General features: G+C 45.4%; 1 protein-coding gene across 1 annotated transcript in view; it reads left to right on the top strand.

Moving 5' to 3' along the window:
• The first annotated feature begins 371 nt into the window (after window positions 1-371).
• The window catches only part of HNRNPLL (heterogeneous nuclear ribonucleoprotein L like), a 40,889-nt gene continuing 26,115 nt past the window's right edge, over window positions 372-15,145 (top strand). Inside the window, exons 1-3 of the mRNA XM_037896384.2 lie at window positions 372-743; window positions 13,310-13,428; window positions 14,220-14,457. Of these exons, the coding sequence (XP_037752312.1) occupies window positions 555-743; window positions 13,310-13,428; window positions 14,220-14,457 (546 nt within the window). The 5' untranslated portion in view covers window positions 372-554. The remainder of the gene's footprint in view (window positions 744-13,309; window positions 13,429-14,219; window positions 14,458-15,145) is intronic.

Here is a 15,145-nt window from a genome sequence, read left to right as displayed (position 1 = left end):
GGGCTGCCCCCTCGCCGCCGGGGCCCCGCCCCTCACGCCGGGCGGCGGGCCCCGCTCGGCCCCAGGCCCCGCCGGCCGGGCCGGGCCGCAGCGCGCGCGGCGCCCAGTGCCCCCGCCGGCGCCACCCACTGCGGCGGGGGGGGCGGGGGCCGCGGTTAGCCCGGCCTTGGCGCTCGGCCCGCGAGCCACGGCACGCGGGGCTGCCCCGCCCAATCAGGGCCATGCGCGGGCCCGCCCGCCGCGTGGGCAAGCCGCCCCGCGCGCTCCCGCCCCCCGGCACGCGCCTCGACCCCCCCGCCCCGGCTTTCCCAAGCCGCAGTCACCAGCCCTCGAAGAACTCGCGGAGGGGGGCGGTCGCGGCGCGTGACAGGCTGGCCGCTCGGCCAATCCTAGCGCTCCCCTCCAGCAGCCCGGCCAATCGCCGCCCGGGAGCGGTTGCCTGGCTGCCGGTGCCGGAGCAGGGAGCGGCGCGGGACGTCGCCGGGGCTGCTGCTGCTGCTGGCCGCGGCCGAGCCGCCCCGCCCGTTGTGTGTGCGCCGCCGGCCGCCATCGCCATGTCGTCGCCGTCGTCGTCCGGGGAGCAGTACGAGGAGGAGGAGGACGGCGCCTACGAGAGCCAGGCCAAGCGCCTCAAGCCCAGCGCCGCCGCCGAGGAGGGCGAGATCGAGTACGGCGGCGCCGAGGAAGGCGAGGCCCGGCGGGAGAAAGCGGCGGCCCCCCGCGGAGGGGGCTTCTCGGGCGGGGTGAGAGCGGGGCAGGGTTCCCACGTCCCAGCCTGAGAGAGAGGGAAGCGGGGGCTCTGGGGCCCCGGGAGGGGGCAGGCGGGGGGGGGCTCTGGGGCCCCGGGAGGGGGCAGGCGGGGGGGGGCGCTGGGGCCCCGGGAGGGGGCAGGCGGGGGGGGGCGCTGGGGCCCCGGGAGGGGGGCTCTGGGGCCCCGGGAGGGGGCAGGCGGGGGGGGGGGCTCTGGGGCCCCGGGAGGGGGCAGGCGGGGGGGGGGTCTGGGGCCCCGGGAGGGGGGGGGGCTCTGGGGTTCCTAGGGGGCAGGCGGGGGGGGCTCTGGGGCCCCGGGAGGGGGGGCTCTGGGGTTCCTAGGGGGCAGGCGGGAGGGGCTCTGGGGCCCCGAGGGGGAGCTGGCTGGTACGGCCTGTGGAGGGGCGGGAGGTGCCGGGGAAGCGCCGATCGTTGCCCCCCAGGGCCGGTGGAGGGGCGGGAGGTGCCGGGGAGGATTGCGGGAGAGGGTGATCATCCCCCCACAAGTGGTGGGGCAGGAGGTGTTTCAGGGAGTTACTGATCCCCCCCCCCCTTTCCATGTGGAGAGGCAGGAGGAGATGCTGATTATTCCCCCCCTGGGGGGGGAGGAGGAGGGGCGGCGGCGATGCTCACTATTCCCCCTTCACCATGCGTGCAGGAGGGGGCCAGGCCCTGCTCTAGTCTGTAAGATGTAGATGGTCTGCTTTTGTGTTCCTAGGACTTGTCTATTCATGGTGAGCTCTGTTGCCATTTGGGGGATAGCCATCATAGACCTTGTGCCTACTCTTTGCTGGCTGTAGCTATAAAAGCCTGGAAGAGGAGAGAAGGGTTTTTTAATCCTGCTCTCTTACATTTTGTCTGGCAAGTTTGGCAACATACGCATAGATTTAAAAAAAAAAAACAACCTAAATCCTTCTCCTTCAACGCATATGTTTGAGCGAGTGTGGGGTTTGTTATCATTCCATTTCCCCCTGGCTCCCATGTGCTCTGTGTACCTACTTATAGCTGAATAGTGAAATGAAATCACTGTTCTGTGAACCCATTAATACAGGTTAACCCTGCTTTGGTGTCTTCTCCACAATCCTGTATTGGGTTTGTTAGTTAACTATCCAGTTTATTAATTGATGTGAAATTTTCTCTGCATCGCTCTCTCTCCACGGTTGGAAAAAGGTTCAGATGGATGCTCATTAACGTTCAGTGGAAAATCTTGAAATTTGGGGAGCCTTTGGATGTTCCTTGTGTTAAAACAATTTTGTTCTGCATCAGAATGTAGGAAAGTGAGTTTAGTGTTGTGATTGTTTGTTGTGGGTTTTGATTTTTTGGTATTGTGAAAGAACTTCTGCTGTTAGTATCCCTCCATCCAGTAAACTTTCCGATGGAGATGATGATAACACTAAATCAATTAGAGAAAAAGTTCCCGAAACAAACTGCGGTATTAATACACCACTGATGAAAATTAACTCTTGAGTACTATAATTGACTCCGTGACAAGCTTTAACGCGCAATTAGATGGCATTTCTGTGTTTGGATGTAACATGATAACTTTTGAACTCTGCATCTGATAAGTCCAAAATATTAGGGAATGTTCTAGAGGCGTCAATGGACAGAACCCATATTGATTTTGATGAAAACTGGAAAAACCAAAAGTGGGAACTGGGGGACACATGGAGGCCCTGGCATCTGGTTAGCACACCCATCCGTTTCACCCACTTGTATAACTGTCTAGACTGAGATAAAAAAAAATGGTTGATGGGAGCTGTTAACACTTTCCAGCGTAATGCCCCATCTCAGCTCTGCCCTTCCAGTACAGTTTTAAAATATTGACCCCATTAAAGTTGTCTTTGAGAGAGAAAGAAAAAAAAAAAACTATGGGGGCGTCGGAATGTTATGGAGAGCGGGACGGCCCATAGAACCCCTGCCATGAGGGCAGTGGAGAACATTAATATGGTAGGGATAGAGCCCCTAGCATGTGGCTGAAGAAGGACAGTGCGGGTTCACTCTGGCATCAGGGAAGAGGGGTTTCAGGGAGTCTCTGAAATAATGGCGATGGGAGGGTGGCACAGCTTAGCTTGTGGTAGGCAGTAGAAGAATGCAAGTAGTCCCTGGTTTGTGCAGTGTGCTTGGCCTACAGAAGCAACAGCGTGCAACCGTCTAGAGCAGGGGTCGGCAACCTTTCAGAAGTGGTGTGGCAAGTCTTCATTTATTCACTCTAATTTTAGGCTTCACGTGCCAGTAATACATTTTAACATTTTTAGAAGGTCTCTTTCTATAAGTCAGTAATATATAACTAAACTATTGTTGTATGTAAAGTAAATAAGGTTTTCAAAATGTTTAAGAAGCTTCATTTAAAATTAAATTAAAATACAGAGCCCCCCTGGCCGGTGGCCAGGACCCGGACAGTGTGAGTGCCACTGAAAATCAGGTGTGCCATAGGTTGCCTACCCCTGCTCTAGAGTATAAACAGTGGAGGGGGGGAGTTGCTTGCTTTACAACTTTGCTGTATTTGTCATTTTACCTTTGGGATATTTCCAAAGGAAACAAAAAAAGAGACAAAGTGGGAGTAGAGAAAGGAACCGGCAGTGTGGGAAATGTGGAGCTTGATGTATCAAGGAGTGGAGTGGTCTGGAGAGGATAATCTGGCTGTAGCAGGGTAAGAAAAGGGGCACAGACAGGCGTACAAGGAAGGAGAGAAGAGTGAAGAGGTGGTAAAGCACAGAGAGCTAAAGTGAATACTGAAAGGGAAAATATATGCTGGAGAAAGAAGAAGAGTGTAAACAGGTGAGACCAACTGGAAGACAGAAAATTTAATAGAAACAAATAGCAAATGTTAAAAGATTTATAGAAAATCTGAATTAGATTTTTTGAAATAGTGAATTGAGGACTCAAGGTGGGGAGACAGTAAAAACACAAAAGGAGACAGACCTAAAACGTTATTTAAAGTAGTAATGTGACTCAATGCCCAGGTACTTCAGCAATTCAGTAAAGTTGCTTCTGGTGAAATCTTTATATGTGAACCTTGTTTGTGCCTCAAGTGCTGGGTTACGTCAGCTCTTGATGCTGCAGTTCTACATATAGTTATTTTTATTTTAGTGGCTTCTTGTTGGAGGAGGGCAGGGAGAGCACATCATGTCTTTGTCTTATCACACAGCCTTGAGTGGGTAGAGAAGGACCCTATCTTTCTAATTTTAAAAAATATTATTAATCATGTTTATTATGGTAGTGCCAAAGGGCCAGCCGAAAATGAGGTCCCATTGTACTTAGCATTGCACAGACAAGGAGTAGTAGACAGTTCCTTCCCCAAAGAGCTTACAATTTTTAATAGACAAGACAGAAGGATTATAACACACAAGCAGAATGAACAGTGTGATGGTGGCAAATGTCATGCTAGTTCTACTCTTTTTGGGGGGAGGTTTACTTGAGGGGGGATAAGTTAAATAGAAAGGTGAGGGGGGCAGGGGAGAAGAGGGCAAGGGGGCAGGTGGGGAGTGAAGCTGAGACAAAGAGACTGAGGGAGAGTCCAGAGGGAAAGGGTTGGAACAAAGAGGCAATCAGCCCAGGGCAAAGAAATCCAGTCAAAACTGTAGAACTACACCAAATAGACCAGAGGTGGGCAAACTGTGGCCCACGGGCCACATCCAGTCCGCAGGACCGTCCTGCCCGGCCCTTGAGCTCCCGGCCGGGTAGGTTAGCCCCTGGCCCCTCCCCTGCTGTCCCCCCTTCCCTGTAGGTATGTCGCTGCGTGGGCAGACGGTTTGTGCCTGCCCACCTCCCAGGCTTTCCAATAAGCCTGTTGTGCCGCTCTGAGCGGCACGGTAAGGGGGCTGGGAGCGGGGAGGTTGGATAAGGGGCAGGAAGTCCCAGGGGACAGGGAGCGGTTGGATCAGGTGGAGGTTCTAGGAGGTGGGTGGTCAGGAGACAGGGAGCAGGCGGGGGTGGGGGGGTTTTGAATAGGGGGTGGAGTTCCGGGGAGGATAGGAGGGTCCCTGGAGGGGGCAGTCAGGGGACAAGGATCGGGGGGGGGGGGGGGGGGGAAGGTGTTCTCAGGGAGGCAGTCAGGGGGCGGATAGGGGGCAGGGGCCAGGCTGTTTGGGGAGGCACACCCTTCCCTACCTGGCCCTCCATACCGTTTCACAACCCCAGTGTGAACCCCTCGGGCCAAAAAGTTTGTTCACCCCTGAAATAGACAGTGCGTCTACTATCAACTGATGTTCTGGAAATTAAAAGCTAAATGATTGAATTCTCAAATTCAGTTATATTTACTGCTGAGTAAAGTTGGTAACACTAATTAATCTAGTCTCCTGGATTTGGTTCAGGATAAGATTGTGGTGCCTGGTGGAACTGCTGGTACCATCCTAGGAGGCAAAGGAGTTGGTGCAGAGAGACCTCTGTGTAAAAAGAGAACGTTGATAATGATTATAATCTCTACATAAACCTGCAAGGCTTGTTTTCAGATGGAGTCAATCTGAAAATGCTATAAATAAACTTCAAAACCAGACTCCAGCGAGACTGTTGAATTGGAATTCATTTGCAAATTGGATACAATTAACTTAGGCTTGAATAGAGACTGGGAGTGGCTAAGTCATTATGCAAGGTAACCTATTTCCTCTTGTTTTTTCCTCTCTCTCCCCCCCTTCCCCCCTCAGACGTTCTTGTTAAACCCTGGATTTGTGCTGGAAATGGCCCACCTTGATTATCATACACATTGTAAGGAGTGTGATCACTTTAGATAAGCTATTACCAGCAGGAGAGTGGGGTGGGGGGAGAGAAAACCTTTTGTAGTGGTAAACACCCATTTTTCATGGTTTGTATGTATAAGAACATCTTCTGTATTTTCCACAGTATGCATCCGATGAGGTGAGCTGTAGCTCACGAAAGCTTATGCTCAAATAAATTGGTTAGTCTCTAAGGTGCCACAAGTACTCCTTTTCTTTTTGCGAATACAGACTAACATGGCTGTTACTCTGAAACCTGCATTTTTATGTTGCTTAGCTGCCTTTGCTGGTGCTGATATCTGTAGGTCAAGATACGGTGACCACTAGAGCATAGGAACTATAATGGCGATGTCCTGAATAGCTGCGGTATGCATCATTGACATCATTGACGGCTTTTTCAGACCATTTGTGTTTCTTTTCTTGTACTGATAGCTATTTAAGGGGGAGTTCAAGGGTGCCACAGTAGTTTGACAACTGCAGCGCCTTTCACAATAGCTCAGCTATAATCTATATCTACTGCCCTGGGTAATCATTACAATGCTTTTTGAACACTTTTACCTTTTGCTTCAGCATATACCATGAATAAGGCTAAGATTTTGTCATGGTTATTTTTAGTCAAAGTCACGGACAGGTCACGGGCAATAAACAAAAATTCACGAAGCCCATGACCTATCCGTGACTTTAATAAAAAAATAACTGGGGGCAGAGCTAAATAAGGGAGAGGAATGGAGTCCCATGTTGGGGGAGGGAGAGGGGACTGACAGGCCAAGACTCCCGGCTCCAGCAGCCACAGCAGAGGCTGCAGCCATGGGGAGCATACAGCCCCCCACTCTGGAGATGGCCGCAGCTGCAAGACGGGGGCGCATCGTTGCAGCTGGAGCTCCCGCCATGGGGCTGGGGTGTGCAACCCCGGCTTCAGCCACAGGGTTGCGGTGCACAGCCCCAGCTGTAGCTGCTGGGCAGGGGTGCGGGGCCCCAGCTGCAGTCTTCCCCCTCAACCCCGCAAACCACAGGGCAGGGGCTGTAGGGTCCTGATTCCAGCTATCCAGCTTGCAGTTGCAAGCTCTTGCAGCAGGGCAGGGGTGCACAGTCCCACCTCCAGCCGCCGCCTCAGCCGCTGACAGCTGAAGCGGAAGAAGTCACGGCGGTCCGGTAAAGTCAAAGAATCCATAACTGCCTTGACCTCCGTGACTAAAATCATAGCCTTAACCATGACTCTTCTGTAGGTTTTGTGGATTCCTGACTTAGGGCTGAACTATACACAGTTCTTGTACCGCTACAACAGTGGTTCTCAAACTTTTGTACGGGTGACCCCTTTCACAGAGCAAGCCTCTGTGTGTGACCCCCCCCTTATAAATTTAAAACACTTTTTTACATATTTAACGCCATTATAAATGCTGGAGGCAAAGCAGGATTTGGGGTGGAGGCTGACAGCTTGTGACCCCGTGTGTAATAACCTTGTGACCCTGTGAGGGGTCCCGACCCCCCAGTTTGAGAGCCCCTGCGCTACAACTATATTGGTTTAATTAAAGCAGCACAACCCTAGTGTGGACACAGTTATAAGAATGGCCATAGTGGGTCAGACCAGTGGTCCATTTAGCCTGGTGTCCTGTCTTCCACCAGTGGCTGGTGCCAGATGCTTCAGCGGGAATGAACAGAACAAGTTAATTATTGAGTGATCCATCCCGTCACCCAGTTCCAGCGTCTGGCAGTCTCATAGAGTTTAAGGCCAGAAGGGACAATCATGATCATCTAAAAGAAAAGGAGTACTTGTGACACCTTAGAGACTAACAAATTTATTTGAACATAAGCTTTCGTGATGCATCCGATGAAGTGAGCTGTAGCTCACGAAAGCTTATGCTCAAATAAATTTGTTAGTCTCTAAGGTACCACAAGTACTCCTTTTCTTTTTGCGAATACAGACTAACACGACTGCTACTCTGAAACCTGTCATGGTCATCTAGTCTGATTTCCTGCACATTGCAGGCCACAGAACCTTGCTCATCCACTCCTGTAATAGACCCATAACCTCTGGCTGAGTGACTGAAGTCCTTGAATCGTGTTTTAAAGACTTCAAGTTACAGAGAATCCACCATGCATGGTGTCAAGTATCAGGGGGTAGCCGTGTTAGTCTGTATCTACAAAAACAACAAGGAGTTCGGTGGCACCTTATGCCCAAATAAATCTGTTCGTGTTTAGGGTGCCACCGGACTCCTTGTTGTTTATTAGAGAATCCACCATTTACTCTAGTTTAAACCTGCAAGTGACCCATGCCCCATGGTGCAGAGGAAGCGAAAAACCACCAGGGTTTCTGCCAGTCTGACCCAGGAGAAAATTCCTTCCTGACCCCAAATATGGTGGTCACTTGGATTCTAGGCATGTCATCAAGAACCTAACAGCCAGTTACTTGGGAAAGAATTCTCTCTAGTAACTCAGAGTCCTCCCTGTCTAGTCCCATCGCCGGCTGCTAAGAGTTATTTGCTATTAGCAGTCGCAGATGGGCTACATGCCATTGTAGGCAGTCTCACCATACCATTCCCTCCATAAACTTGTCAAGCTCAGTCTTGAAACCAGTTAGGGATTTTTGCCCCCACTGCTTCCCTTAAAAGTCTGTTCCAGAACTTCACTCCTCTGATGGCTGGAAAACTTGGTCTAATTTCAAGCCTAAACTTGTTGATGGTCTGTTTATATCCATTTATTTTTGTGTCAACATTGGTGCTTAACTTAGATAACTCTTCTCCCTCCCTGGCATTTATCCCTCTGATGTATTTATAGAGAGCAATCTTTTCTCCCCTCAGCCTTTGTTTGGTTAGGCTAAACAAGCCAAGCTCTTTGAGTCTCCTCTCAGAAGATAGGTTTTCCATTCCTCTGATCATTCTAGTAGCCCTTCTCTGCACTTGTTCCAGTTTGAATTCATCTTTCTTAAACATGGCATGGGAGACCAGAACTGCACACAGTATTCCAGATGAGGTCTCACCCGTGCCTTGTATAATGGTACTAACACTTCCTGCTCTCTGCTGGAAATATCTCATCTGATACATCCTAGGATTGCATTAGCCTTTTTCACGGCTACATCCATATTGGTGGCTCATAGTCATCCTGTGATCGACCAATACACCCAGGCCTTTCTCCTTCCTTGTCACTTCCAACTGACAAGACCCCAGCTTATAGCAAAAATTCCTGTTATTAGTCCCTAAGTGCATGACCTTGCAATTTGCGCTATTAAATTGCATCCCATTTCTATCTCTGTAGTTTTCGTGGTCGTCCAGATCTTCTTGTATGATATTCCTGTCCTCCGTATTGGCAATACCTCCCAATTTTTTGATATCTTCAAATTTTATTGGCACACTCCCACTTTTTGTGCCAATGCAATTAATGAAAATGTTAAATAATATCATTCCCAAGACCAATCCTGAGGAACTCCACTAGCAATCTCCCTCCAGCTTTACAGTTCACCTTTCAGTATGACCTGTTGTTGTCTCCCCTTTAACAAGTTCCTTATCCACCTTTCAATGCTCATATTAGTCTCCATCTTCTCCAATTTAACAAATAATTTCCCATGTGGAACCGTATTGAGTGCCTTACTGAAATCCAGATAGATTAGATCTATTGCATTTCCTTTGTCTAAAAAAAATCTCCTCAAAGTGAGATATCAGGTTGGTCTGGCACAAGCTACCTTTTGTAAAACCATGTTGTATTTTATCCTGATTTATCATTTATCTCTTTGTTCCTAACTACTTTCTCTTTCAAAATTTGTTCCAAGATCTTGCATACAATTCAGGTCAAACGAACAGGCCTGTGGTTTCCCAGAACACTTTTCCCCCCTTTCTTAAAAATAGGTATTATATTGGTAATTCTCCAGTCATAGGGTATGACCCCCGAGTTTATGGATTCATTAAAAATCTTTGCTACTGGACTGCCAATTTCATGTGCCAGTTCCTTTAATATACTTGGATACAGATTATCCAGGCCCCCTGATTTGGTCCCATAAAGCTGTTTTAGTAATTTCTACTTCCATATCCTCATTTCCAGTCAGTAGTTTAGGGACACCCAGAGCATGAGGTTGCATCCTTGACCATGTTGGCTAATAGCCATTGATGGACCTATCCTCCAGGAACTTATCTGAGTTTTGTTTTGTTTTTGTTGTGTTTTTTTAACCCAGTTATGTTTTTGGCCTTCTCAACATCCCCTGGCAGCAGGTTCCACAGGTTGACTGTGCATTGTGTGAAGAAGTACTTCCTTACGTTTCTTTTAAATCTGCTGTCCATTAATTTCATTGGGACACCCCGGTTCCTGTGTCTTACTCACTTTCTTCACACAATTCATTATTTTATAGATGTCTTTCATATTCCGCCCTTAGTTGTTTCACTTCTAAGATGAACAGTCCCAGTCTTCATAATCTCTCCTTAGATGGAAGTTGTTCCATACCCCTAATCATTTTTGTTGCCATTCTCTACTTTTTCCAATTCTAATATATCTTTTTTGAGATGGGGCTACCAGTACTACACTCCATATTTTAGGTGTAGGTGTTCCATGGATTTACATTGTGGTATTATGATATTCCTGTCTTACTATCGATCCCTCTCCTAATGCTTCCTAACATTCTATTATCTTTTCTGACTGTCATTGCACATTAAGCAGATAAGAGATAGATTTATATAGATATAAAATATTGGTATAGCTTATTCTTGTAGAGATACATTTATAGCAGTAGAAAATTGTTGAGACCAGTCCTTACACCCAGGGGTGTCATCTTGTTGTATCCTCATACTGCTTCCCATCACATCTGTGCACATCTGATTGTCTGAATATTCGCAAGTGGGGCTGAATCGGGAGCTTTCAGGTGGGAGTCCTGTCAGCCTTAAAGGTTGCTAATCCTGCTAAACACCTCTTACACCCATGGTAAGAGACTGAGATTTTTGTTACCTCTTTCCCACTCTTTCCCCAAGGAACTTTTGCCAGTATTATCCCTGAGCTGCTACAAGTACTGTGTCTTTCTGTTCTGTGGGTCCCTCCACATTTTATGCATGGGGATTCTTGAGCACTAATATGGCTTTTATTCCCCCTCCAAACCTTCAGCTCCATCTGCAAGAGGTTGGTCTTCCCGTGTGACACTGGATAAGGGGGGACTTGTGTTTTGGGAGCCACTTGGGCTAACCAAAGTAGGGATGCCTGCAGGAGATAACTTTGGCTGCTCTGAGTCATTGTCAGACTGAATGAGGTGCTGACTGGCTGGGTCTCTGTGACACAGCTGGCCTTCTGAGCACACTGATATAATTAGGCTTGGCAGAAGCTGGTTTTTATTTTTGACAGATAATGATGATTATTTTTAAGCATTTTATTTTTATCTATTTTAAATTTTCACATTTGTGCAAACTGATGAGGTGTAGACAATAATGACAGACATTGAGATTTTAAAAGTTAAAGCTTTATAACCCTTAAAACACAAATTGCCAACATTTTGTGTTTAAAATATACAAAGTAAATCTCCTTAAATCAAACTCTAAAAAATTGTCAGGTGGCATTTTTTTCCTTTGCTTATCTGTAATTTCAATTATTATCCATTGAAATATTTTTTCATTGGTTTTTGTGTACAGTGGTGCTGTCCATAACTTGAGTGGAACAAGATTTGCTACCAACCAGCAGGAGAGAATAGAAGAAAGAACAGAATAAGAGGAAAATAGAAACTACTGTGTATTTCCCTCAACGCTCCACAATCTTTAAATGCCTGCAGCTGAAAGCATAATAATCTTCTGTTTAATTTTATAACTATTGCTTTAGACCTCAAAGATACTGGATTTAATTCAGGAAATTGTTGTAGTGATTTATGCAAATATGATTGGTGCTCTTCCCCACAATGGCCACCACCACTCGTCTTCAAGGAACACATGTTGCAGTTTAAAACAATATAGTCCTGCAAGTATCTACAACAATCTGCAACTAAAACTAAGATTACAAAGTAATTTACCCACTGGCTGTCCAGAGTTTGCAAATTCTGAGGTTGCTTATAAGGATTTCAGTGTCAAAGCCATTTTCAGTTTGTAATTGTAGATATTGAGGACAGTAATCTTGGAAATATTACTAACGCCTCAAAAATCAGTTGTTCAAAGGGAAGAACTCTGGATTTAAAGAGAAATAACAAATCTTGCTTTTGCAAGAAACTCATGTTCAATGTAGTTACTGCACACCTACAAATAAGTATATAATCCACTGTAAACCCACATCTATTTTAAACTTGCAGTCAATGTCCTTGAATTTGCAGGCTCAAAAAAACGTTGTAGGAAGGGAAGATAAGGACTTCTTGAACTATAAGAAAGACAATCTTGGAAGCTAATTTATGCAAAACTCTTTATTAATTGCTTATCCTGAGGGGGCTTGAGGACCCCAGGTCAAGGCATCTACACCATAGTTGGAAGACATTACACTTTTGCATGGATATATTTCCACAAAACAGACCTGGTTAAAATTATATTGGTTAACTTGACGTTGCACTAGTCTGCAGTGTGGTAGGAGTTGACCACAACAGCTGTTTGTGTCACAACTTATTTAGTATGCCTTTAATATCTAATTTTTCCTGCTATTTTTGGATCTTTCAATGTCTGTTCCCTCTTCAGTTTATTCATCTTTTCTGTCTTTGGGCTGAAATTTACCATCCTTGTTCTTATTTCAAGGATGCACGGGGAAAGATTAACTAAAAATTACCACCTGAGCTATTCAGTCATGCATAAACATGGTGATAGTGCTTAAAGGAAACCTGCATGTTTTTGTGCTAATGACCTGGCATATACAGTTCTCAATGCAGGCCATTTGTGGGGGATGGTAGTGAAGGAATTGATTGAGTAATGAAATTCTTTGATAACATTAAGCTCTGAAAATCTTCATTGTGAGAGTTATGCTGTGTCATTGAGACACTGAATCTTTTTAAAAACAACAGGGAGTCTCGTGGCACCTTAAAGACTAATGAAAGCTTATGCCCAAATAAATCTGTTAGTCTTTAAGATGCCACTGGACTCCCTGTTGTTTTTGTGGGTACAGACTAACACGGCTGCCCCCTGATACTGAATCTTTTTAAAGTGGTTAATCACAGAGGTGTGTACAAATGCCCCCTAGGATCAGAAAACAGGATATAAAATACATAAAAATTTGGGGGTTATTTAAGTGCTGACTCCTTAGGTGTAATTCTGATTAAGTGCTGATGTAGCCCTCAGTGATGTGAGGAAAGTGCATAATCACATAAAATACAGGGCCTGTAGTCAATTAATTGCTTTTCTTCCTGGGTAGTGTGAGAAAATGCTGTTGAAACTCAGATCCTGTCTACAGTAGGAAAATGACCCATAGTGGTTCAGATTTCAGTAATGGATCTTCTCAGTCCCACTTGTCCTCTTTGCGCATCACCAACAAAAATTGGCTTAAACTAGATTGGAAGAATATTAAAAAAAAAAAAAAAGTTGTTCAGGCTTATCTGTGCTTGCATCCAAATAATTTTCCTCCGCAGTTGAGGAGAGTTTATTCTACAGTGGAAATCTTTTGTAATCTATGGTTCGCTTCCTTGTATAGACAAGGTCTTACTAATGCAGGTGACCAAACTTGGAAACTGGAGTCTTGGTTAGCTGGTTAATTTTTAAGGGAACATCAATACCCAACTCAGCAACAGGCTTGCTCTGACTTGCTTGACTGTGTGTGTGTGTGTGTGTGTGTGAGAGAGAGAGAGAGAGAGAGACTGACTTGTTAGATCTTGTGGATGGGGGCACTTTTGCTGGGGGAGGTCAGACGTTTATTTACACATGGTTAATTATAGCTGTGTTTTAAGTTTGGAATAAACTAGAAAATTTTTGTGCTTTTGTTAGGATGTGGGTGGAAGTCATCACAAAGTTTCTGTTTCTCCTGTTGTCCATGTCCGAGGACTCTGTGAATCAGTCGTAGAAGCGGACCTTGTGGAGGCTCTTGAAAAATTTGGAACCATATGGTATGTTGACTGTAGTAAAACCATGTCTCTGGTGGCTCAAGGCAGGCTGGGAGCTTTGGTGGTCAGATTGCTTTTGAGAACAAAGCTAAATAATCTGGTAGACTTGTAATGACATCCCTAATCTCAAAATGGCCATTTTTATCAATAATTAAGTCACTAGCACAGGAACGCTGAACTTCTTGGCAACGTCTCTAACTGCGGGCATGGTACTTTCTATACACAAGATGGCTAATCAAATAAAGTCTCGTTACGGTACATTCAACCCTCCATGTCTGCAGTCAGACTTTCAATAGTTAGCTATAAGAATAGTTATGCTAGAGTTATAGGTTTTTCGCACTCTGATACTGTGTCAAAGCTTTGATCTCTTTTTGCAGTTTTCACTTGACCATCCATGACCTTTTACGAGCTACAGTTTAAAAACATTTGTTTTGGAAGTAAAATCTTCAGCTAGTTATAGTTCTAGCAGGGCTAGTATATGATTCATATCAGCTAGTTGTGAACATTACAAGCGTTAGTAGACTAATATTTAACTCTTTATATTCTGAAAACACTGCTTGTTGCTTATCTAACTTACTGATAAATTGTTTAACTTTTTTGTAAAAACGTACTTTTATAATTATAGTTACATGACTTGATTTAGGGAATGGAATGAAAGTTACTAACTTATGAAGGGAGACCAAATGTCTTACACTAGGGAATTTTTTTAAAAATTATCGTTGTTCCATTTATGGCAAGCGATCTTAAGAAAAAGCATATCAGGAGAACTTATTCTGTGTTTTTCTACTGACCAGCTATGTCATGATGATGCCATTTAAACGCCAGGCTTTGGTGGAATTTGAAAACATAGAAAGTGCCAAGAAGTGTGTGACATTTGCAGCAGATGAGCCAGTGTATATTGCTGGACAGCAAGCTTTTTTCAACTATTCTACAAGCAAAAGGATCACTCGGCCAGGGAACACGGATGATCCATCAGGTGGAAACAAAGTTCTCCTATTATCAATTCAAAATCCTCTCTACCCAATTACAGTGGTATGTTTCTTTAAATTTTTTTTAAAAACCTCTCAACTTCACTTCCAGTGCATACCCTTTATTGTTATAATTATGTAATGTATTTATGTGAGTCAGAAGAATTATGGGTATCCATTTAAGCTTTCTAATATGCAGTCAGTTTCGGTGTATTTTTTGTTACAACAGTGAATTCAAGTTAAGCATGTACATATCAGACTTCTCCAGAGATGCAGCCAGTACTTAGGATGCATCCATTTGTATGAAGGTACAGTTTATAAGACCCTGTTCTGTATATCCAAAACATTGGTTATGCTTGCAGAAAGTAAAACAGTCTGATTTACAGGTTTGACTAATTGGAATCAGGGGTATTTGGCACTCCTTTTTTAACTGATTTTTTTTTTTTTTCGTTGATAACCTTGCCCTTTTCCCCTAAAACTAGCTGCCTCTTGCTTGTGCACTCATAAAACTTTCTAGCTGTTAATATGCTCTAAGTACATAGTACATTTTTAGTAATATTTGCTCAAGGCAACTATTAATATTCTATCAGAGCAAGTTAGTATGAGCAGAAAACAGTCCAACAGAACTCTCTCAATCACAAATATTCCTAATGGCTTAAAAGCTGAATGACGTTCCCCTTGTTATAGCAATACTTTCGTAATGTCTTTCAGCAACTATGTAGCAACTTAATATTTCAGAATTCTGGCTACTG

This window comes from Chelonia mydas, chromosome 3 (assembly GCF_015237465.2).
Source record: "Chelonia mydas isolate rCheMyd1 chromosome 3, rCheMyd1.pri.v2, whole genome shotgun sequence".
NCBI classification, from domain to species: Eukaryota; Metazoa; Chordata; order Testudines; family Cheloniidae; genus Chelonia; species Chelonia mydas.
Note: the sequence above shows the minus strand (reverse complement) of the source record. Positions and strands in the feature narration are given on the sequence as shown.